The sequence below is a fragment of the Oryctolagus cuniculus genome, chromosome 8, assembly GCF_051225735.1.
Source record: "Oryctolagus cuniculus isolate XC-2025 breed Fujian yellow rabbit chromosome 8, ASM5122573v1, whole genome shotgun sequence".
Classification (NCBI taxonomy): Eukaryota; Metazoa; Chordata; class Mammalia; order Lagomorpha; family Leporidae; genus Oryctolagus; species Oryctolagus cuniculus.
This window is the reverse complement of record NC_142874.1, coordinates 118,610,377-118,632,721: the sequence shown is the minus strand read 5'-3', so window position 1 is coordinate 118,632,721 and position 22,345 is coordinate 118,610,377. Positions and strand designations below refer to the sequence as shown.

General features: G+C 50.6%; 1 protein-coding gene across 1 annotated transcript; it reads right to left on the bottom strand.

Annotated features, from left to right (window-relative positions):
• Positions 1 to 17,078: 17,078 nt before the first annotated feature.
• SOWAHB (sosondowah ankyrin repeat domain family member B) lies at positions 17,079 to 21,361 on the bottom strand. The gene has a single exon (XM_051820200.3). It carries the CDS (start codon positions 20,849 to 20,851, stop codon positions 18,596 to 18,598), a length of 2,256 nt encoding a protein of 751 aa, XP_051676160.1. The 5' UTR covers positions 20,852 to 21,361; the 3' UTR covers positions 17,079 to 18,595.
• Between the last annotated feature and the right edge of the window lie 984 nt (positions 21,362 to 22,345).

Below are 22,345 nucleotides of genomic sequence, written 5' to 3'. Positions count from 1 at the left end.
TCACAAAGAAAAGCTGTATCAGGAGCCGTGTTAAGACACTTGCCTTGACTGCTGTGTTGTGGTCAGTACACTGTATATTTTTGACTCCTCCCTTCCCCCTTTCTTCTGTTCCCTGTCCTCCCCTTCTCCCCTGCCTCCCTCCTTTCCTTCTTTTCCTCTCCTCACTCCTCTCCTTTTCCTTTTGTTCCTCTCATGGCTGAGTGAGCCGTTGCTGCCAGCCAGGATGTCTGCCTCATGCCTGCCCCACAGGACACCTCTGTGAAACTGGTAGGGGGAGAAGCCGCCAGTGACAGACCTGGGGCGGTGGAGCCCTTGCAATACAGCCAGCGAGGGGCCAGGGGCTCAGCAGACCCTTTTAAAACCGCAGTGGCTGCCAGGACACACCTTCAGGTGGCACGCACCTTGGCTTACCTGGCAGGGGAACACCTAGCCCACAGCTGTCCTTGATCAGCCCCTCCTCTTCCTGGTTGCCAGGGGTCTGACTTCTGCCTAGTAACAAGCCATCTGTGCTTCCCATTGGCTGGTACTAACACTATTTAGTAGCAGTAATGTCCTCTGACTATATTGAATGATTCAATGTTGGCAGACATTCAGACTAGAAATAGTTCAAGAAAGGGATAATTTTTAAAAAGCTTTCCCATTGGAAATAACTTCAAAAAGTTTCAAGAAATGTAAAAAATATCCTGCTTACCCTCAAGTGTTAACATTTGACCTCTTTTGCCCTATATTCCCCTTCCTACCTGGTTTCTTACCAATGCACATTTTAAAAACACTTTAACTTTACAGGAAAATTGAATAGTCAGGGCATAGAGTTCAGAGATACATGCCCTACACACACACACACGCACACGCACACGCACACACACACGCACACCAGAGCATTTTCCCTATTAGTAATATCCTATATTAGTCTAGTACATTTGTTACAATTGATGGAGCACTTTGATACATTGTTACTAACTAAAGTCTGGCGCCCCTAGGGTTTCTGTAGTCTTTACCTAATGTGACTTCTCTCTCTCAGGATGTCTTACATTTTGCAGCAGGCTCCTCTAGGCTGTGGCAGTTGCTCAGACTTTTCTTGTTTTGGCTGACCTTGACAGTTTTTGGGGAGTACAGGTCAGGTTGATTGTAGGATGCGCCTCTCCTGGAATTCATCATTAGACTGAAGTTATATTTAGGGGGAGAAAGGTGGCAGAGGGAACGTGCCATTCTCATCACATCACATCAAGGGTGTGTAGTATCAGTGTGACTCATCGCTGATGATCCTGACCTTTAGCATCTGACCCAGCTGGTGCTTGGCAGGTTTCCCCAGGGCAGTTACTCTGCAAAGAAGTCACTCCAACACGGCTCACACCTAAGGAGTTGGGGGTTACACTTCACTTTCTGAGGAACAAATCTATACAATTAATTTGGAATTCTTCTGTGTGAGCGAAATGCCTCTTCTCTCCCAGTGTAAATATATTCAGTTATGCATAGCACTATGGGCTTGTGGATATTTATATGATGCTTTGGATGGTGATCTAATACTGCTTTATTTTGTTGCTCAAAGTGTTCCAACTCTGCCCATTGGTTTAACCTAATTTTTAACCCATTTAAAAAATTAGTGTGTGAAACAAGCATTTAGCCTGGCAGCTAAGATGCAAGCCTCTGGGGCTGGGGCTGAGGCGTAGTAGGTTAACCTCTGCCTGCTGTGCCAGCATTTCATACAGGCACCAGCTGCTCCACTTCCTATCCAGCTTCCTGCTAATGCAGCTAGGAAAGCAGAAGATGGCCCAAATGCTTGGGACCCTACTCCCATGTGGGAGACCTGAATGGAGTTCCTGGCTCCTGACTTCACCCTGGCCTCGCTAGCCCTTGTGGCCATTTGGGGAGTGAATCAGTGGATGGAAGTTCTCTCTCTTTCTCACTCTACCTTTCAAATAAGTAGATGAATCTTTTTTTAAAAAAGTTTTTTAAATCCATACCTAGTACTTTTATAATATTCATTTTATGAACTTTTTAAAAAAGATTTATTTTATTTATTTGAAAGACAGAGTTACAGAGAGAGGTAGAGTCAGAGAGAGAGGTCTTCCATCCGCTGGTCCACTCCCCAATTGGCCGCAATGGCCGGAGCTGCACCCATCCAAAGCCAGGAACCAGGAGCTTCTTCCTGGTCTCCCATGTGGGTGCAGGGGCCCAAGGACTTGGGCCATCTTCCACTGCTTTCCAAGGCCATAGCAGAGAGCTGGATCAGAAGAGGAGCAGCTGGGACTAGAACCGGCGCCCATACGGGATGCTGACGCTTCAGGCCAGGGCTTTAGCCCACAGCGTGACAGCGCCTGCCCCTTGCATGAACTTTTAAAGACCCTCCCCATATCTTGAGAGATTATATCAATATTTAGAATTTCCTCATTCTTTTTTATGGCTGGGAAGTGTTTCATTGTGCATAGCTCTGACCGATTCACATTTATGTCACTTTTTTTTGATGAAACCAACAACACTGTAATGAAAAGACTTCCATTTATGCAGTCTTTGTCCCTATACATACCCTATAAAATTAGTTCCCAATAATAAAATTTCTCAGTCCAGGAGTTTCACAGTGGCCTGATCCTTAGATAAATCCCGTATACCTAATGAGCAGTTTGAGATGCTTGAAATCAGGCTAAGAGTTAGGCTGGGAGAGGCTCCCAAGAATGCTTCATGGCTGACGCAGGTAGGAACTCCAAGCCTAGGCTGTCAGTGAGCCATGGAGCCCTGCCAAGGTGTAGGGTGAGACGGGGGCACAGCATCAGTGAGCGGGCTCTAGTGTAGGGTGAGACAGTGCAGTGTCAGTGGGTGGGCTCTAGTGTAGGGTGAGACAGTGCAGTGTCAGCAGGTGGGCTCTAGTGTAGGGTGAGACAGTGCAGTGTCAGCTGGTGGGCTCTAGTGTAGGGTGAGACAGGGCACAGCATCAGAGGGTGGCTCTAGTGTAGGGTGAGACAGGGCATTGTCAGCGGGTGGGCTCTAGTGTAGGGGCACAGTGTCAGTGGGTGGGCTCTAGTGTAGGAGCACAGTGTCAGTGGGTGGGTTCTAGTGTAGGGGCACAGCGTCAGCAGGCGGTCTCTAGTGTAGGGTGAGACAGGGCAGTGTCAGTGGGTGGGCTCTAGTGTAGGGGCACAGTGTCAGCGGGTGGGCTCTAGTGTGGGGTGAGAGTGCACAGTGTCAGTGGGTGAGCTCTTGTGTAGGGGCACAGTGTCAGCGGATGGGCTCTAGTGTAGGGGCACAGCATCAGCGGATGGGCTCTAGTGTAGGGGCACAGTGTTAGTGGGTGGGCTCTAGTGTGGGGTGAGAGTGCACAGTGTCAGCGGGCAGTCTCTAGTGTTTCCTTCCCTGAAAAGGGGTGAATGCAGTGGTGCTTGTCCTGTTCCCGTTCCCCTTGACCTTGTTCAACAGCACCAGTGTACATTGAGATCAGTCAATTAAAACAAAGGATTAGAGGATTTGAATGATAGAGTCTCCAGCTGCAGTGTTTTTTCCTGGAGCCTTTTAAAGTGTATATATAACTGGATGGACATAAACTCGCAACCAAAAAAATCTTTGGTAAGGCAAAATGCAAGTTTTTGAAAATGCCCAGTAAGCTGTGTTGCACTCTATGGTGTGAGGAAGTCCTGGCCTCTGTGACTGGATGCTGTCCATGACCTGAAGCCAACAGACACTGCTTCAAGTCCAGGACTGCATTAAGAAAGTGGCTTCATGCTGAGTTCTGGTCCCGGTTGCTCCTCTTCCAGTCCAGCTCTCTGCTGTGGCCCAGGAGGGCAGTGGAGGATGGCCCAAGTGCTTGGGCCCTGCACCTGCATAGGAGACCAGGAAGAAGCTCCTGGCTCCTGGCTTCGAATTGGCGCAGCACTGGCCATGGTGGCCATTTGGGGAGTGGACCAACAGAAGGAAGACCTTTCTCTCTGTCTCTCTCTCTCTCACTGTCTGTAAACTCTACCTTTCAAATTAAAAAAAAAAGAAGAGAAAAGAAAAGAAAAGAAAAGAAAAGAAAAGAAAAGAAAAGAAAAGAAAAGAAAAGAAAAGAAAAGAAAAGAAAAAAAGAAAAAGTGGCCTTGGGGATCTGCGCTGCTGGGGAAGTCTGAGTCAGTCGCAAGGGTTTATCACCATGCCCTTGACATTTTTATCCCAAATGAAGATTCTGCTGCACCTGATTTCTGAACCAACATTTCCGAAGTTCTATCCTTGGCACCTCCATTCTGTCCCTGTTACGTGCTCCCACGTGCCTGAGTTCCATCTCCTGTGCTGGCGTCGCACGGCTCCCTCAGTCACCTGCCTCCAAGGCTCCAACTACAGAGCATACTCTTGCTTTTCACCTGGCCGAATGGAAGGAAATCTTGTTTTCAGGTGGATGTATGATTATTGATGAGACATGCCAAATCATTTCTCATTTATTTATTTATAATATGAATCCATATGTCTTTAACAGGAGGTAGAAACGAGAAACCCAGGTGAGACTGTCAGGAAAGTGGGTCTTCTACAAGTGTGGTCATTGTGTTTGGAGTTGGTAGTGAAATATTAACCAAGTCAATAACAAAGGACGGTCAAGAGGGGCTGGGGTCTTTGGTGCTGCTGTTCATACACAGGAACACAGGTGACAGCTTTGAAACGTGTCCCCAGGCCTCTGGTACCCCTCCCCTCCCTTCCGTGCGGGCTGGATTGATAACTCTTCCTGCAGGTGGAATACAGCAGAAGTGGCGACTTGACTTCCTAGTCCACACCATGAAAGATACCACGTTTCCCCCTCGCTGTCTTTCCTGGATCACTTGTTCTGAGGGATGCCAGCTGCCATGCCACTCAGACGTGAGGACCCACAAGCAGCCCTATGGGGAGGAAATGACCTGCCGACAGCCCGCGAGGCCTAAGGTGCTCACGAGAGCCATGTGGGTGAGCCAGCCCCCACCCACCCCCAGTCCTGGTCAAGCTTTCAGATGGCCATGGCTCAGCTGATGTCTTGGCTGTAGCCTCAAGAAGGGCTTTGAGACAAAAAGCACTTGGCTAAACTGCTCCTGACTTTTAGAAACTGTGAGATAGGGCCCATGCCGTGGCTCAATAGGCTAATCCTCCGCCTGTGGCGCCGGCACACCGGGTTCTAGTCCTGGTCGGGGAGCCGGATTCTGTCTCGGTTGCCCCTCTTCCAGGCCAGCTCTCTGCTGTGGCCAGGGAGTGCAGTGGAGGATGGCCCAGGTGCTTGGGCCCTGCACTCCATGGGAGACCAGGAGAAGCACCTGACTCCTAGGTTCAGATCGGCTCGGTGCGCCGGCCGCAGTGCGCTGGCTGCAGCGGCCATTGGAGGGTGAACCAACGGCAAAGAAAGACCTTTCTCTCTGTCTCTCTCTCTCACTGTCCACTCTGCCTGTCAAAAAAAGAAACTGTGAGATAATAAATATTTGATCTTTATAACTGCTAAGTTTTGAGTAATTTGTTACACAACAATAGATAACTAATAAATTACAATATTGCATTTATGATGTGTTGCAACAAAGCCTTTAAAAATTCCAGCACAGGGGCCAGTGCTGTGGCGCAATGGGTTAAAGCCCTGGCCTGAAGCACCGGCATCCCATATGGGCGCCGGTTCTAGTCCTGGGTGCTCCTCTTCTGATCCATCTCTCTGCTGCGGCCTGGGATAGCAGTGCACGATAGCCCAATTCCTTGGGGTCTGCACCCATGTGGTAGACCAGGAGGAAGCTCCTGGCTCCTAGCTTCAAATTGGCACAGCTCTGGCTGTTGTGGCCATCTGGGGAGTGAACCAGCAGATGGAAGACCTCTCTCTCTCTGTCTCTACCTCTCTCTGTAACTCTGTCTTTCAAATAAATAAAATAAATCTTTTAAAAAAATCCAGCACCACGGTTCAATGGCCACAAAAACATATGCAGCTCAGTGTAGGCACTGTTCTGCATCCCCATCAAAACAAGCAGGTAAATCATAAAGCCCGTTGTTGAGGGCTCTCAAGGAGAGAGGCTCTCTACCAGGCCTCCAGCATGGTTCAAGCTTACTGAAGAATGAGCTGGTAAATGTAACAAGAGCCATAAAACTGCCCCCTGGGAAAATAGCTAAAAAATACAGCCATCTGGTAATTCTTTTTACCAAGGCACTTACAATAGTATCATTTGTAAGAAATGACACAACTGCTAAAAGTCAGGGAATAGTTAAGCAAACAACCAGATGTTAATAGAGTGATATACTTCCCAGTTATTAAAAGTATAAACAAGGAAAATAGTTTTAAAGTGGAATATGCTACTAGAGAAAACTTTAAAAAGTAAAACAAAATATGTATGCCCATTAGAATTATGCAACCCAAAGTTAGATGGGAATTTATGGAATTATAAATGATTAGAACCTATTACTTTTTAAATTCTATCTTTTGTTGAGTATGGTTGAATTGCTTAAACACTTATTGAGAAATAAAATAGCACCAATCATTTTTTAAAAATATTATTTATTTGAAAGAGTTACAGAGAGAAAGGAAGAGAGAGAGAGAGAGAGAGAGAGAGGTCTCCCTTCATCTGCTGGCTCACTCTCCAAATGGTCATGACAGCTAGGGCCGCGCCAAGCTGAAGCCAAGAGCCAGGATTTTCATCTAGGTCTCCCAGTAGGTGCAGGGGCCCAAGCACTTGGGCCATTCTCTGCTGCCCTCCCAGGTGCATCATCAGGGAACCAGATCGGAATATGGGTGCCTGCATCGAAGGCAGCAGCTTAACCCAGGAAGCCACAACGCCAGCCCCAATTAACACCAATCTTTATCTTCAGATACTCCTTTATATAAATGATCTGCATGACCTACATGATCAGAGAAGATGTATTTTAGATTCCTATATTCCCTTCTCTATCATATGTTGGATGATAAAGTAATTGTTTTTTTTTATTTATTTTTTAGAAAGTTTTTCTTTAATGAATATAAATTTCATAAGTACAGCTCCAGGAATATAATGATTCTTCCCCCCATACTTGCCCTCCCATCCCCACCCCTGTCCCACCTCCTACTCCCTCTCCTATTCCATTCTTCATTAAGATTCATTTTTAATTAACTTTATATACAGAATGTCAGCTCTATACTAAGTAAAGATTTCAACAGTTTGCACCCACACAGACACACAAAGCATAAAGTACTATTTGAAGACAAGTTTTACCTTTTAAAAAAAAATTTATTTATTTATTTACTTTGAAAGAGTTACACAGAGAGAGGAGAGGTAGAGAGAGAGAGAGAGGTCTTCCATCTGCTGGTTCACTCCCCAATTGGTCACAATGGCTGGAGCTTCCTCTGGGTCTCCCACATGGGTGCAGGGGCCCAAGGGCTTGGGCCATATTCTACTGCTTTCCCAGGCCATAGCAGAGAGCTGGATCAGAGCAGCTGGGTGCTGGTTTGAGTCCCGGCTGCTCCACTTCCAATCCTGTCTCTGATATGGCCTGTGAAAACAGTAGAAGATGGTCCAAGTCCTTGGGCCCTTGCATCCATGTGGGAGACCTGGAAGAAGCTCTTGGGTCCTGGGTCCTGGTTTCAGATAAATCCAGTTCCTGGCTGTTGCTGCCATTTAGGGAATGAACTAGTGGATGGACGATCTCTCCCCCCTGCCTCTGTGTATGTGTGTGTGTGTGTGCCTCTTCGTAACTCTGCCTTTCTAATAAATAAATATTTAAAAAATCCATTTTCCACACCTACCAGATAATGGGAATGTTTATTTATTTCCACATCACAAAATGCTTCTTCACTCCTCCCCATAAAATAGTTCTATTTCCTTTTAGGAACACCAGCAGCCCATAACTTCAAAGCCATTTTCCATCATAAGCCAGGATCTAAACTCAGTGGCTTTAAATTTATAGCACATAGGGATTTTTCTTTTCCAACCCAGAAAATGAATAAAGGCATAAGGAATTTTGAGCTTAAGGAAATACAGCACAAAGACTTCTAAACCTGAATTGCATCAGAAATGTACCACAGCCACAGGGAAAATATTAACCAGGGCAGGCTAAGATCCATGCCTGCGCCCGGAAAGCTGGGACTGCCAGGTAATTCTGCTCCACCTGCTCAGCCTCTCTGCTTTTCCAGTTGGCCTTGCGGGCTTCAACAGGAAACCACCTGGATGTAGAAGACCACAGGAAGGTGTAAGGTAACCTACATGTAAGAATGCAGGGTTCCGGGCAGGTGGCACTGGATGCAACTGCCTGCAGCTGTCTGTGCCCTGTGTGTGCAGAGAATTAACCCTTTCCCCTTCTCAGAGATTTGCATGTCCTTCCCAGGATTAGGCATTCTAGTGGTCAGGAGTCAGTGGCCGCATGCAGACGCCTTCCTTCACCGAGAGAGACATCTTCAATAAGTTTATCTTTACTCTACTAAGGGTCTTTTTAAAAATATTTTATTTATTTGAAAGGCAGAGTTACAGACAGAGGGAGAGACAGAGAGATCTTCCATCTGCTGGTTCATTCCCCAAATGGCTGCAACCGCCGGTACGGGGCCAGGCTGCAACCAGGAGCCAGGAGCTTCTTCCAGGTTTCCTATGTGGGTGCAGGGGCCCAGGGACTTGAGCCATCCTCTGCTGCTTGCCCAGGCCCTTAGCAGGGAGCTGGATCAGAAGCAGAGCAGCCAGGACATGAATCGGTGCCCATATGGAATACCAGCGTTTCAGGTAGTGGCTTAACCCATTAAGCCACAACACTGGGCCCAGTACACTGAATCTTATGGTGTAAGAATATAGGTAACAACCAATGCCCATGCTCTGTGCTGCAGCACGAGCCTGGGAGGCCGTGGAGTGATGGAGAATACCTACAACGCCAACAACTGAACTCTCGAATAATCCCAAATGCGAACGACGACCAAGTAGTCCTGAGCTTCAGCCCCTCTGTTAGCTCCTGACTAAATTCTACAATTGGCTGGTAAGAACAGATCAGAAAAACACCTGTGAAAACTCAGCCGGCCACACTGGCTACACCGAGGGAAATATGCATACTCCAGATTTGAAAAATGGGCTAGGATGCAGCTTTCCCATGATTTTGAGAGAGGTCCTGGGAAGGCTGCCTGGCTCATCCAGGGTGATGTTTTGTGATCTTTCTACAGTGCATAGAAAGCTGGCTGCACAGGGCTAATTACACATTACTACAAAACCCTACTTGGGTCACGTACCCCTTGGCAACAAAAACTTTAAATCACTGTTGTGAGAGTACACAGCCTCAGGACAAGACAACATCAGCCTTCTGTGCTTTCTTTTTCTTTTCTTTTTGTTGATGCAGATTAGCAATATTGTGCCTTTTAGCTCTGTCCTACCTGAAAATTTGAGGTCGACCTGATGCCGATTTTTATCCTTTCTCCCCACTCCTGTCCTCACAAGCTCACAGAGATGTCCTGTTGGGTGTGTTTCCTGTTACAGACACACCAGGTGGAAAAGTGACAGTGCCCAGGCAACAGGCAAGCACTGTAAAGACATGGCTCTTCCTGTGGCCCTTTCCAGAAAGATCAGTGTGCCTCCCCCACTCCCAGGCCTGCCGACCATCAGTCACAGAATCAATGTTCATTCTGCTCCCTTTTTAGTTTCCCTTTGAATCAGAAACTTCAAGTACTCTGACCTTGATGCCCTTCTGCATTTTAGCAAGCCTTGAAAAGCCCTCAGCCCTCAAAGCACAGTGGAACTGAAGCTTTTTCTGGCCCAATCCCAAGGGCACAGGAAGAAGTCCCTGCTTTGGCCCCACCTTGCCTGGCCATTTTCTTAGGCACTGAGACCCCGTGTGGGAGCGTGGCATGGCTCCAGGTGCACTGCATGTATGTTCCTGAAGTGCTTCTTCCTTTTCATCACAGAGGAGTAACCCCGGGAGCCAGGGAGTGAGCAGTACTATGTTCACATCATGAAGGAAAACAGGTCAACAGGTCAAGAAGTTTTAACCCAGCCCAGTGAGATTTCATCTCAGCCAAGTTAGTTGATGACGTTTGTTGCGTAGTTGAATTTAGATTATTTTTCTAAATTCCTTGATGGCAGCTTCCCCCTCTCTATCACACACACTCACTTCCCTACCAGCCTCACCTGCTTTGGGCTGTGCTGAGTTTCGGTTCCAGGCCACACCAAAGCTGCTAATTCCGCAGGTGTTAGCTTATGTGACTTCAATTAGACGTAATTCCACTTGCTGACATATCATAATGGCCAGTGATTGTTGCACATGAGAGATAGCTAGGTAGTTCTTCTCACTTGAGATGAGAAACAAGCAGTTTTGTTTTGTTGTTGTTTTTGTTTGTTTTGCAGAGGCCAAAGGGAGAGTGTCGGGCTTTATCAGCAAGTTTTGTTCTCGCCAGCACCTTTCCAATCAACTGGCAGATCTGTCTTCCATGTGGGTGGACATGTAAGTGAACCGAGTGCTTTGAATTGCCTTACAAATAAGAACAGGCCGGCGCCGTAGCTCACTAGGCTAATCCTCCGCCTGTGGCGTTGGCACCCCGGGTTCTAGTCCCGGTCGGGGCGCCGGATTCTGTCCTGGTTGCCCCTCTTCCAGGCCAGCTCTCTGCTGTGGCCAGGGAGTGCAGTGGAAGATGGCCCAAGTCTGGGGCCCTGCACCCCATGGGAGACCAGGGAAGCACCTGGCTCATGGCTTCGGATCAGCGTGGTGCGCCGGCCGCAGAGGCCATTGGAGGGTGAACCAACGGCAAAGGAAGACCTTTCTCTCTGTCTCTGTCTCTCACCGTCCACTCTGCCTGTCAAAAAAAAAAAAAAAAAAATTAGAACAGCAAACACGTGGGGAGGATCTGCCCGCTGCCAGGGTTGTCAAAGGACTTCGCGTCAATCCACTCGGTGATCTCAAAACCCCCGTGAGCACGGGCCCCGTCCTACAAAGGAGAAAACCGAGAAGCTGAAAGCCTTGTCTAAGCCAGGACAGGAGCCCAGGCAGCCTAGCCTCGCTGCTGTGAGTTTTACTACTTAACACCATCCCGCCTTTCATTCAGCCCTCTGTGGATGTCAGCAAAACCAAGCACAAGGAGCAGCACTGCTCTGCCACGCAGCCCGGACAAAGGTTGGATTTCCACACTCGCATGCAGTGCTGCGGTGGTTGGGAGTGGCTCCTGGCAGGGCTGGGGCCAGGTTCTTGTCTTCATGGGAAAAGAATTCAAGAGGAGATCGTGGAGAAAGGCGAGCAGAGAAGCAAGTTATTCTAAGCAAAAGCACACACTCAAGGAACAAGTGCGGGTAAGCTAGAGAAAGAGCTGTTGAGAGCCAGCCTTTTATACTATCGGGAGCCTTGGGGTGGTGTCTGGGGCGAAGAAGGCGGAGCATGGGGCGGACCTTGAGTACCGCCCATTTCCCCGCCCCTTTGTGGAAATCTCAGAACTGTCATGGCATCAGGTGCATCATGGGAGTGGGAGTGCCAGCCGTGGTAATTTTATTACAATGACATAAAGGGTAGCAGCAGAACACAGTCTGTGGCCATATTGGGTATTTCTAGCTGGTGCCGGTTCCAAGCGGTGAAACCTTGGCAGGTGCCGTCTGCACAGAAGGGGTGGGGCTTGGGTGGTCCACGCCGGGAGGCGGTGCCCACCTGGTGACTTCACTAAGGAACCAGAGCATTTTAGAGGTGAGAGAAAATGGACAGACCCCTCCCGTCTTACCTAATTCGTCCCGATTCAGTCCCTCCGAACTAAAGTCTTCTTTCCTTGTTGTGGGTGTGTAATCTCGTCACCCTATCCAGCTCACTGAGTCCACATTCCTAACAGTTTCCATATGAAACTGATACTTTTTAAAATTTATATATACAGTTTTAACAGCATAATGATACTTTCCGCCTGCTCTCTCTCTCTCTCACCCTTCCTCTTCCTTCTTATTTTTCTTTTAATTTTTACTATGACACAATTTCAATTTACTTGATAATCAGAAGCTTAACCCTCCATGAAATAAATTCAACAAGGGGCCAGCACTGAGGCTCAGTGGGTTAACGCCCTGGCCTGAAGTGCTGGCATCCCATATGGGCGCTGGTTCTAGTCTTGGCTGTTCCTCTTCCAATCCAGCTCTCTGCTATGGCCTGGGATACCAATAAAAGATGTCCCAAGTCCTTGGGCCCCTGCACCCACGTGGGAGACCAGGAAGAAGCTCCTGGCTCCTGGCTTCAGATTGGTGCATCTCCGGCCTCTGCGGCCATCTGGGGAATGAACCAGAGGATGGAAGACCTCTCTCTCTGTCTTTACCTCTCTCTGTAACTCTGCCTGTCAAATAAATAAAATAAATATTAAAAAAAAGAATTCAACAAGTAGTAAGTAGAAAAAAACCACTGTTCCTCAAGAATATAGACAAATTCTATAAACAATAATCAAACCTCAAAATGTCAGTTTTGATCATATACATTACACTTTTTTTATACTCTGTATAAATCAGGGAAAATATGATATTTGTCATTTGGGGACTGGCTCTTTTTTTTTTTTTTTTTTTGACAGGCAGAGTTAGACTGAGAGAGAGAGAGAGAGAAAGGTCTTCCTTTTGCCATCGATTTACCCTCCAATGGCTGCTGCGGCTGGCGCACTGCTGCCAGTGCACCGCGCTGATCCGAAGGCAGGAGCCACGTGCTTATCCTGGTCTCAAGGGGTGCAGGGCCCAAGCTCTTGGGCCATCCCCACTGCACTCCCAGGCCACAGCAGAGAGCTGGCCTGGAAGAGGAGCAACCGGGACAGAACTGGTGCCCCAAGCAGGACTAGAATCCAGAGTACTGGCGCTGCAGGCGGAGGATTAACCTAGTGAGCTGTGGCGCTGGCCTGGGGACTGGCTTATTTCACTATGCACAATGGTTTCCAATTGTATCCATTTTGTTGCAAAAGACAGGATTTCATTCTTTTTTATGGCTCCGTAATATTCCAGGGTGTATATATACCACAGTTTCTTTATTCAGTCATCAGTTGATGGACATCTGGATTGATTCCATATTTTAGCTATTGTGAGTTGCGCTGCTATAAACATGGGGGTACAGATAACTGTTTCATATGATGATTTAATTACCTTTGGTTGTATTCCCAAGGGTGGGATGGCTGGATCATATGGTATATCTATTTTCAGATTTCTGAGGAATCTCCAGACTGCCTTCCACATGGTTGTACTAGTTTACATTCCCACTAACAGTATATTAGTGTAGCTTTTCCCCTATACCCTCATCAGCATTTGTCATTTTTTTATTTTTATTTTTAGATGACAGCCATTCCAACTGGGGTGAGGTGAAACCTCATTGTGGTTTTGGTTCACATTTCCCTGATGGCTACTGATCCTGAGCATCTTTTCATGTGTGTATTGGCCATTTGTAGTTCATCCTTAAAAAAATGCTTGTTCATATCTTTAGCCCATTTCTTAACTGGGTTGCTTGTTTTGTTGTTGTTTAGTTTCTTGAGCTCCTTATATATTCTAAATGCTAATCCCTTATCAGCTGTATAATTTGCAAATATTTCTCCCATTCTGTCAGTTGCCTCTTCACTCTATTGAGCATTTCCTTTGCAGTGCAGAAACTTCTTAGCTTGATATAATCTCGCTTATCTATTTTTTGCTTTTATTGCCTGTGCTTCTGGGGTTTTATCCAATCTCTTGCAGTGTTTCCCCTATGTTTTCCTCTAGTAATTTGATGGCTTCAGGTATTAGGTTTGGATCCTTGAGCCACTGTGAGCTGAATTTTATATATGTTGTAGGTAGGAGTCTTATTTCAGACTTTTGCATGCAGAGACCCAATTTTCCCAACACCCTTTTTAAAAGAGATTTTCCTTTCTCCAGGGAGTAATTTTAGCTCATTTGTCAAAGATTAGTTGGTTGTAGGTGCATGGCTTAATTTCTGGGGCCTTTAAGTCTATTCCACTGGTCAACATTCAAAACACAGAGTGGCAGAGAGAAAGAGAGGGAGAGAAGGAGAGAGAGAAAGAGGAAGGAGAAGGGGAAAGAGATCTTCCATCTACTGGTTTACTCCTCAAAAGGCCACAACAGCCAGGGCTGGGCCAGGCTGAAGCCAGGTGCCTGGCACTTTATCCAGGTCTCCCACATGGGTGGCAGAGGCCCATGTACTTGGGCCATCTTCCACTGCTTTCCCAGGCACAGTATCAGGGAGCTGGACTGGGAGCAGAACATTTGGGAGTCAAACCAGTGCTCCCACGCAGAATGCTGGCATCTCAAGCAGCCGTGATGCCGGTACCCAGGACTCTCTACTTGGCCTTTCCAAGCCCATCTAACTTCTTCATTTTTTTTTTTTTGAGATTTATTTTTTATTTATAGAGAGAGAAGGAGAAAGATCTTCCATCTGCTGGTTCATTCCCCAGATGGTTTAACAGCCAGGGCTATGCCAAGTCAAAGCCAGGAGCCAGGATGGGTGCAGGGGCCCAAGCACTTGAGCCATCTTTTGCTGCTTTCCCAGGCCATAGCAGAGAGCTGGACCAGAAGTGGAGCAGCTGGGACTTGAACTGGTGCCCATGTGGGATACTGGTGTCACAGGCGGTGGTTTAACCTGCTATGCCACAAGGCCAACCCCCATCTAACTTCTTTTTTTACTTCTTGACTTCTCCAGTCCAGAAAAGCACCACCAGAGCAGGACACTGTATATCTTGCTGCATAGATGTACAATAAACATAGAGCCTAGCACACAGAAAATACCCACGGATGGCTCCTTCTCTGGATTCCAATAGTCCTGACCCACGCATCTACCCACTCACTGTGTTGGAATTATTTTTCAGTGATGCCCACCCACAAATCCCATTTCCTCAATACATGAGGAGCTCTTTGTGGCAGGAATTTCATATTTTATCCCATAGCCAATTCTGGTATTTAAATGAATAACTGGTAAATTTAAATGAATTTAATTTAAATTAATTTATTGAACTTAAATTCAATTTAAATTAATTGAAAATACATTTTCTAATCTCCAGATGTTTGATATCATGAGGAAAATTAAAATGCACAATTTATTTAAATAATCTAAGTGTACTTAAAAACACTTGTGGGGAAAATGGAATTAAATGATGTTTATTTTACTGCAGAAAAAAATTAAAAATCTATGCATGGTTTTGTCATTTTTTATTTCAGATTTATTTATTTTATTCAAAAAGTATAGTTACAGAGAGGCCAAGGCAGAGAGAGGGGGGGGGGGTCTTCTATCCATTGGTCCACTCCCCAGATGGCCACAATGTCTGGAGCTGTGCCAATCCAAAGCCAGGAGCCAGGAGCTTCTTCCAGGTCTCCCATGTGGGTGCAGGGGCCCAAGGACTTGGGCCATCTTCCACTGCTTTCTCAGGCCATAGCAGAGAGCTGGATTGGAAGTAGGGTAGCTGGGATTTGAACCAGTGCCCATATAGGATGCCGGCACTGCAGGCAGTGGCTTTACCCACTATGCCACTGTGCTGGCCCTCATGGTTTTGTCATAATACACATTTTACAGGAAATTTTGGGAGACCATGTTTCACAGTGGCAAAAATTCTAAGTCATGTATGTACATAGTATTATGAGGATTTTTTAAAAAAAATTTATTTATTTATTTGAGAGGCAGAGTTACAGACAGAGAGAGGGAGAGACAAAGAGAGATCTTCCGTCTGCTGGATCACTCCTCAGATGGCTGCAAAGGCCGGAGCTGGGGGCTGATCCTTCTGAAGCCAGGAGTTCTTCTAGATCTCCCACGTGGATGCAGGGGCCCAGGTAGTTGGGCCATCTTCTACTGCTTTCCCAGGCCATCAGCAGGGAGCTGGATGGGAAGTTGAGCAGCCGGGACTTGAACCAGCACCCAGGCAGAGGCTTAACCTATTACACCACAGCACCGGCCCCATGAGGATTCTTTTTAAACAATTTCTTTGGAAGGCAGAGAAAGAGAGAGAGGGATAGAGATGGAGATATTTCACCCACTGGTTGATTCCCTAAATACCCACAACAGCCAGGGTTGGGCCACACCAAAGCCAGGAGTCAGGGCCTCCCATCTGGGTGAGAGGGACTCAAATGGCTGAGCCATCGCCTGTTGCCTCCCAGGGTGAGCATTAGCTGGAAGTGGAATCCGGAGTGGATCCTGCACTCCAATCAGCTGCCCAGATACGGGGTACAGTGGGCATCCCAAGCACCATATTAACGGCTGGGCCAAACGCCGGCCCCTGCTGTGAAATCTGTGGGTGGAGCTGTCCATCGCTGGCTTGGGTGTGTTTGCCCTGCTGTCCTCACACCGGCTGTGACATTTCAGCTCTGCCTTGAGGAATGAGCAAGTTTACCAGGAACACAGGAAAAAAAAGAAGGTTGGGGCAGGGGTGCTCTAAGCTGAGGGAACCCAGCTCCAATACAGAAATCGAGAGGTAGGGCCCTGAGCCCCAGTGGGTCTTGTGTGGCATCCACATAGGGCTGGTGACATGGGGAGGCTGCCATGGGGCTAGGACAGTGTGCTGGGCCCGGCAGACTTGTGAGCCTGGATTTTACACCATCAGCAAGAGGGTGGCCAAATCTGGTCTGCGTTTTGCTCTGCTCTTGACATCCTCTTCCACCCTAACCCCTGCCCAGCACAGCGTGTGGACGGGGTAAGCACACGGACCACAGTCAGAGAGGACACAGGACAGACCTGCAGCTTGTGATCATGTTCAGCCAGCCCTGGTGGAGGGAAGTCACACACTGAAGCACAAGTCAAGAATGTGGTCAAACTTACAAAGCTGGTTCCTTGGGAAGGCTGGTATCATTCACATAAAGATTCCTGGCTTCCAGGAAGCCTGCCCTGATTGCCCCAGTCCAAAAGGCGCTCTGCTCTGAAATCTGCCAGAGCACTAGATCTCGCATGTAGGACACTCTGGACAGCTTTTCTTGCATTGCTGTTGTTTGTCCTCAGTTCCAGTACCACATTGTTTAATCCCTCGGTGCCTCATTTTACAAGTTTCTATCTAAAATAATGCAGCTTTAAAAGATACCTTGGGAACACAATAGGGAATAAAGCAATCAAGAATAAATATTGTGAGATTTTAAGTTTCAAAAGGGGAAGGTCATGTCCCACTTATCTTGATAAATCTCACAGCCCTAAGCAAACATATCTGTTGAATACATTGATGTAGAGATAATAATATAGCAAAGTAAAAACAATTCATTGGCTTTTAAAAGAAGCTTGCATTTGCATAGATATTCATCTTGTTTTTTTTTTTTAAATATTAATCTCTCCAAACCATGCCCTGCCCTCTGTGGATGTCTCACTTTCTTCTTGATATGATTTGCGAAAGTTTCATCTCTTACATAGGTCTTTTTTATGGAGAAAAAAAAATCCTTGATTTATTTATCATGCCTATTTTTTGTTTTGCGGTAGAAGAGATATATTTATTTCAGCAAATTACAAAAAATGCAAAGAAACAAAAATATGTGACACTCACTGAGACACAATTCAGTAAAGAACATTAACAGTAATTAGTCTGAGTACAATAAATTATAAAGATCCATTGATCTTTCAAGGGATGAAAGTAACAAGAAACACAAAAATATAGTGAAATATAGCATCATAGCCACTGTAAATGAAACCAGTTCCATAAAGAATTCACAATTTCCACTTGGACATTTAATTGAATTTACTGCCATTTGTAGAACAGACATGGTCTCATGCCAGGGTCACAGGACGACCAGTCCCTTCTCAAGCAATTAAAAGGAGCGCTCACTTCCTGCTAGACATACAGTACTTCAAGGCTAATCTTTAATCTTAATTGGCAACAAATTTAGTGCAAATAAAACTGTATTTAGCAGCTTGGAAAAGTCCTGGCGAGGAGGCAGTCTCTTCCTAACGCTGACAGCTTGCCCCCAGTGAGATCAGTTCTCTGTTGGCAGGAGCAGCAGGCACGCACGGTGGCCATTCCAACCTACTGGAAAGCAGGAAGAGTAAGTCTGTTGTTTGTTTCATGGGGAGTTCCCTGAGGGATGGCTTCAGTCATTATGCAAAGGAGCCACATGGGTTTTCTATTTAGAAAGTTCCCTTTGGATTGATGCAGAAAAACAGGGCCCGAATATCCATCATTTCCCTCCAGAGCGAGCGGAGTCCAGGTCGTAAGTGGGTCGCTCCCAGCTGCTTCCCTCATCAGGGGGTCCAGGGACAGAGCTGAGGAAATCACTTAAATTCTGCTCTCTAGTAATAATTTTATTTCACTGATTTGGATGCAAAAAAAAAAAAAAGTGGGGGTGGGGGAGGGGAGAAGCCATCTGATTTCCAACCTGGCGCTTTCTAGTCTCAGCCAAGTGAATGGGAGCCAGGAAGCTGCTAGCCAGAGCGGGCTTTGTCTGAGCTTCGTCAGTTCCTCGAATCGCCTCTCTTGTTGTTGGACATCTGTGCTCTCTCCAGCCAAGGCCTGAGGTTGCTGCTGCACGGGACAAGCTGGCTTCGTGTGCCCACATCCTTGGTGCCAAGGGAACAGGAAGACCACCTGTCCGGTGTCCAGCACCTGGCTGGCTCTCTGCCCCTTGTGTGGGTTTGAGCAGCCCAAAGACTTGGAACAGCCTGGATGACCCCTGAGGTCCAGGCTGTGCTAACTTAACCTAGAATCCGGGGAAGTAGATGCAAGGTGGGCCAGCTCGGGGACCTCTGTTGTCACCAGCACTACCCCCACTCCAGGCTCTGAGTAGCTCAAGGAAGAGGGCGTGGTGGCCGCAGGGGTCAGGAGGGGCCAGCCTCAGTCACTGTCTCTTTCCCTTGGAGCAGGGAATTTATCGTACTGGTTGGCCAACTTCCATTTGTGGTGCTGACTTTTAAGGAGTGCAGCCAAAGACGTCTTGCGGGAGACATTCCGAGAGCCCGCCCGGCTCTTGGCCTTCCTGGTAGGGGAAGAGCTTCGAACTAAGGGATAGACGGGGAAAATGGGCTTGCCCCGGGGGGCTCCCAGGAGCTGCCAGATTTCCCCAGAGGTATTACTGGTCAGATACTGCCAGGGCTTCTTCCCGCTGCTGTCCCGGATGTTCACCCGGGACGCCAACCTCTGCACCAGCAGCTTGATGACGCCCTGGTGGCCGTGGATGGCGGCGAGGTGCAGCGGGGTGTACCCACAGCCCGACCTCACGTTTACATCAAGAGCAACTCCTGCCTTCTGTGCTGCGTTGACCAAGCCGCAAAGGGCCGGCAGGGCACCGTGCTTGGCTATCCAATGCAGGGCAGTGTACCCCGTGAGAAAGTCTTTGTGCAGGGCCAGCTGGGGGTCCTCCCAGAACAAAGCCAGCACCTGCTCCCAGGAGCCACTGGCAAGCATCACAATCCATGCATGCTCCCTGGCGTCCAGGGGCACCAGGGACGGCTTGTGCTCGGGTCTGGAAGGGACCAAGGCCGCAGACCTCTCCACATTGGGGGCCCAGGCGCCCTGGGGCCGGCCTGTCTCAGCCACAGCCCTTTGAAGGCCGGTGAGATTCAGTGTCAAGGCGGCATCCACCCTCGGGCTGGACACGGCTCCCGCGTTGGACGGCTTCCGGGAGCGTGGTGGGCGCCTGCTCCTTTTCCGACACTCCTCCTCCAGGTACTCCTCATCCGAGGACGAGAGCTTGGGCCTCCCGGCCCGGGAGCTCCTCCGAAGGGACCTCCTCAACTTGGGCGCTGGCCCGGGGAACGGCCCCTGGGGGTGCTGTGCAAGGCCATTAGCCACGTGCTGAGCTGAGCCACCGGCCCCGGTGTCCCCGAGGCCCTGAGGGCTCCGGCGGGGGCTGCCGGCGACCTTGAGGGCTGCGGCGACCTTGGGAGACGCGCCAAGATGCTGGGCTGGACTCCCCGGCTTGCTGCAGTCCCGGGTGCGCGGGGCCACCTGTAGCGCCTCTTCGGAACCCCCCGGGGACTCTTTGGGCCCACTGCTGCTCTCCTCACTGCCGTGGCTTTCCTGGTCCACGAAGTCATTCAGGTCTTGGAGCGACAGCTGACAACGGATACTACGAAAGACAGTCAGCGGAGGGTTCTCGGGCCAGAACTCAGGGCGCTCCTTGGCCACCACAGCCGAGAGGGAACGCGGGCGATGCGGGGGCTCCGGCGGCGGCGGTGCGGGGTTGGGCTCCGATGGCAGCTGGAGGAAGTCGTCCGGCAGCACCGACCAGGCCCGCACCGGGCCCGCATCCCTCTGCGGGTGTCTGGCCACCCACTCTCGAGTGCGCTGCCGCTGCAGCTGCGAGGTCGAAAGGTGCGGGGAGCCGGGGCTCAGCGGCTCCCGCCGCTCTCCGGGGGCGTCGGCGCTGGGCAGCAGAGCTGGCGGGGAAGCCCCGACGGTGGCGGGAGGCGAGCGGCGCGGCGCGGGCTCGGCAGAGGTGCTTTCTCGCCGCTGCCCCGGAGCCCCGCGCTCGCCCGGGAGAGGCGGCGTCCCCACCGGCTTCTGGCCGGCGGCGGGGTCCGGGAGCGTCCCCAGGCCGTTCTGGAGGCACTCCCAGCAGCAGCGGCCTTGCGTCTCCGCCGCGGCGCATCTGACCGCGGCCTGGGCAGCCGCGGCGGGCACCGGCGCCCCAGAGCTAGGGCTGTCCCGCGGCCCGCCGCCCTCCCCGGCCGAGAGGCCATTGCAACCTGCGTCCGCCGCTGGGACTGCGGCACCTGCTGGCTCCGCCTCCGGCTCCTTCTCGCGCCGCCGCTGCCGCTGGGGCTGCGGCTGCCCCCGGGGCGCAGCTCCCCCTGCAGGGGCGGCGGCCGCGGGCGGCTCGCGGGGTCGCTGGAGCCCCTCCTCCCCCAGAAGGTCTCGGTACCTCCTCTTGAGTACCACGAACTTGGTGCCGTCGGGGTCCTGGCGCACTGCGGCGACCGAGTTGACGAAGCCCTTGAAGAGCTCGCGGCGGTGCTGGCGCTGGCTCGGAGGCGCGTCGGGGTCTCGGAGGAAGCTCTTGAAGTGGCTCAGCAAGGCGGCGTTGGTCACTCGGCCCCCAGCCTGGCACAGGAAGTCCAGCAGTGCCTCCTGGCTCAGCTCGCGGGCCATCGCTGGCTTGCTGGCCCCTGCCCGCGCTGTGCCCGCGGCTGGCCCCTCCGGCGCTCTGCGCCGGCAGCCGCAACCACGGCCCAGCGAGTGTCACCTGCGCCCGGGGCGGCACCACCCGCCTCCATCAGCCACGGAGCCCGGCGCGGCCCGCAGCCCCTGTGAGCGCCAGCAGGGCCGGGGGTCCCCCGGGAGGCGACCCCCAGGGCTAAGACCCCGCTCGCAACCTGGTGGCAGAGCGCCGCGCGGGCCTCTGGCAGCGAGACCTGGCGGCGAAAGTTCCCGGGATAGGTCGGAGTCGGTTTCACCTGCGCCCTGGCGACGCCTCCTCCCCGCCTCCTCCCGTTCCTCCGCCCTCCCGAGCCTCCCCCACCCCCCGCCACCCATCCCAGATGAGTCAGGCGGGTCGGAGCCCTAGGGAGCTCCGGTAGGTGAGGTGGGGAGCCAGGGCGAGCCGGCCGAGAACCGCTCGGCGGGGCGCGCAGCCGCCTGGGCGCGGCCAGTGGAAGGCAGGTAAGGCGACCCGCCGCTCCTGCCGGTCTCTGCCACGCAGGAAACAGAAGCCGTAGACGGTCCGCTCCTGCCCTCTCCCTGCGCCGCCGGAGTTGCGGCTGAAGTCCATGGGTGGGGGTGGGGAGGTGGGGGAGGTGTGTCCGTGCAAATTAACAGGCGCTCTGCGATCTCCCCCAAAGGTGCCTGGCCTTGCTCCCGCTGTCAGGAAGTGAGTTACAGAGCCCCCGGGAAATTCGTTGCCCCCAAACCCGATCTTTCTGAGTACGGAGAGGCTGACGGGGCTTGCTTGCTCCCCCCGGCTGGGCTCCAAGTCGTACTGGAAAGAGGACTCGCTGCCCTGCCGAAGGTACTCGCCGGTGTGGGTGGCGGCCTTCCCCCACCCCAACTCCGTAATGGCCTCGCCTTTCGGGGCAGGCCACATCCCTGTTGGGTGGTTGATTGCCCCTGCAGCTGAAATGAGCAGCAGGGATGCCCCGCGTGGAAGCCCGGTGTGACTTGCTTGCATTTACTCTGTCTGGCATTCGCGAACAGCGGGGATTTGCGCAGTGTGTTGTGTGTCCGCTTAGCGGCGAGGCCCGAACGTCTGCAAAGTGACCCCGCTGCTGCCCAGCTTCGGATGCCTCCCGACTCGCCTCCCTGGAGGGGCTGTGGCCTGCCCGTACCCCGGAGAACTTTGTAACTCTTGTTTTCATTGCCCTCTGCCGCTGTAACAGCTGCTATCTCCCTTCCTAAAAGGGGGGGGGGGGAGATCCCTATCTGATGGTTAGACTCAATCCAGGTCTCCCATGTGGATGGCAGGGACCCAGCGACTTGAACCATCACTGGCTGCCTCCCAGGATAGACGTTAGCAGGGAGCTGGGATCAGTAGCAGAGCTGGGACTGGGAGTCCGGCCCTGGGGTATGGAATGTGGATGGTTGGAGCAGTGTCTTAGTCCCCACCCCCTCCTGAGGCCCCAGGGCCTCCCTCTGCTATATCAGTCTTTG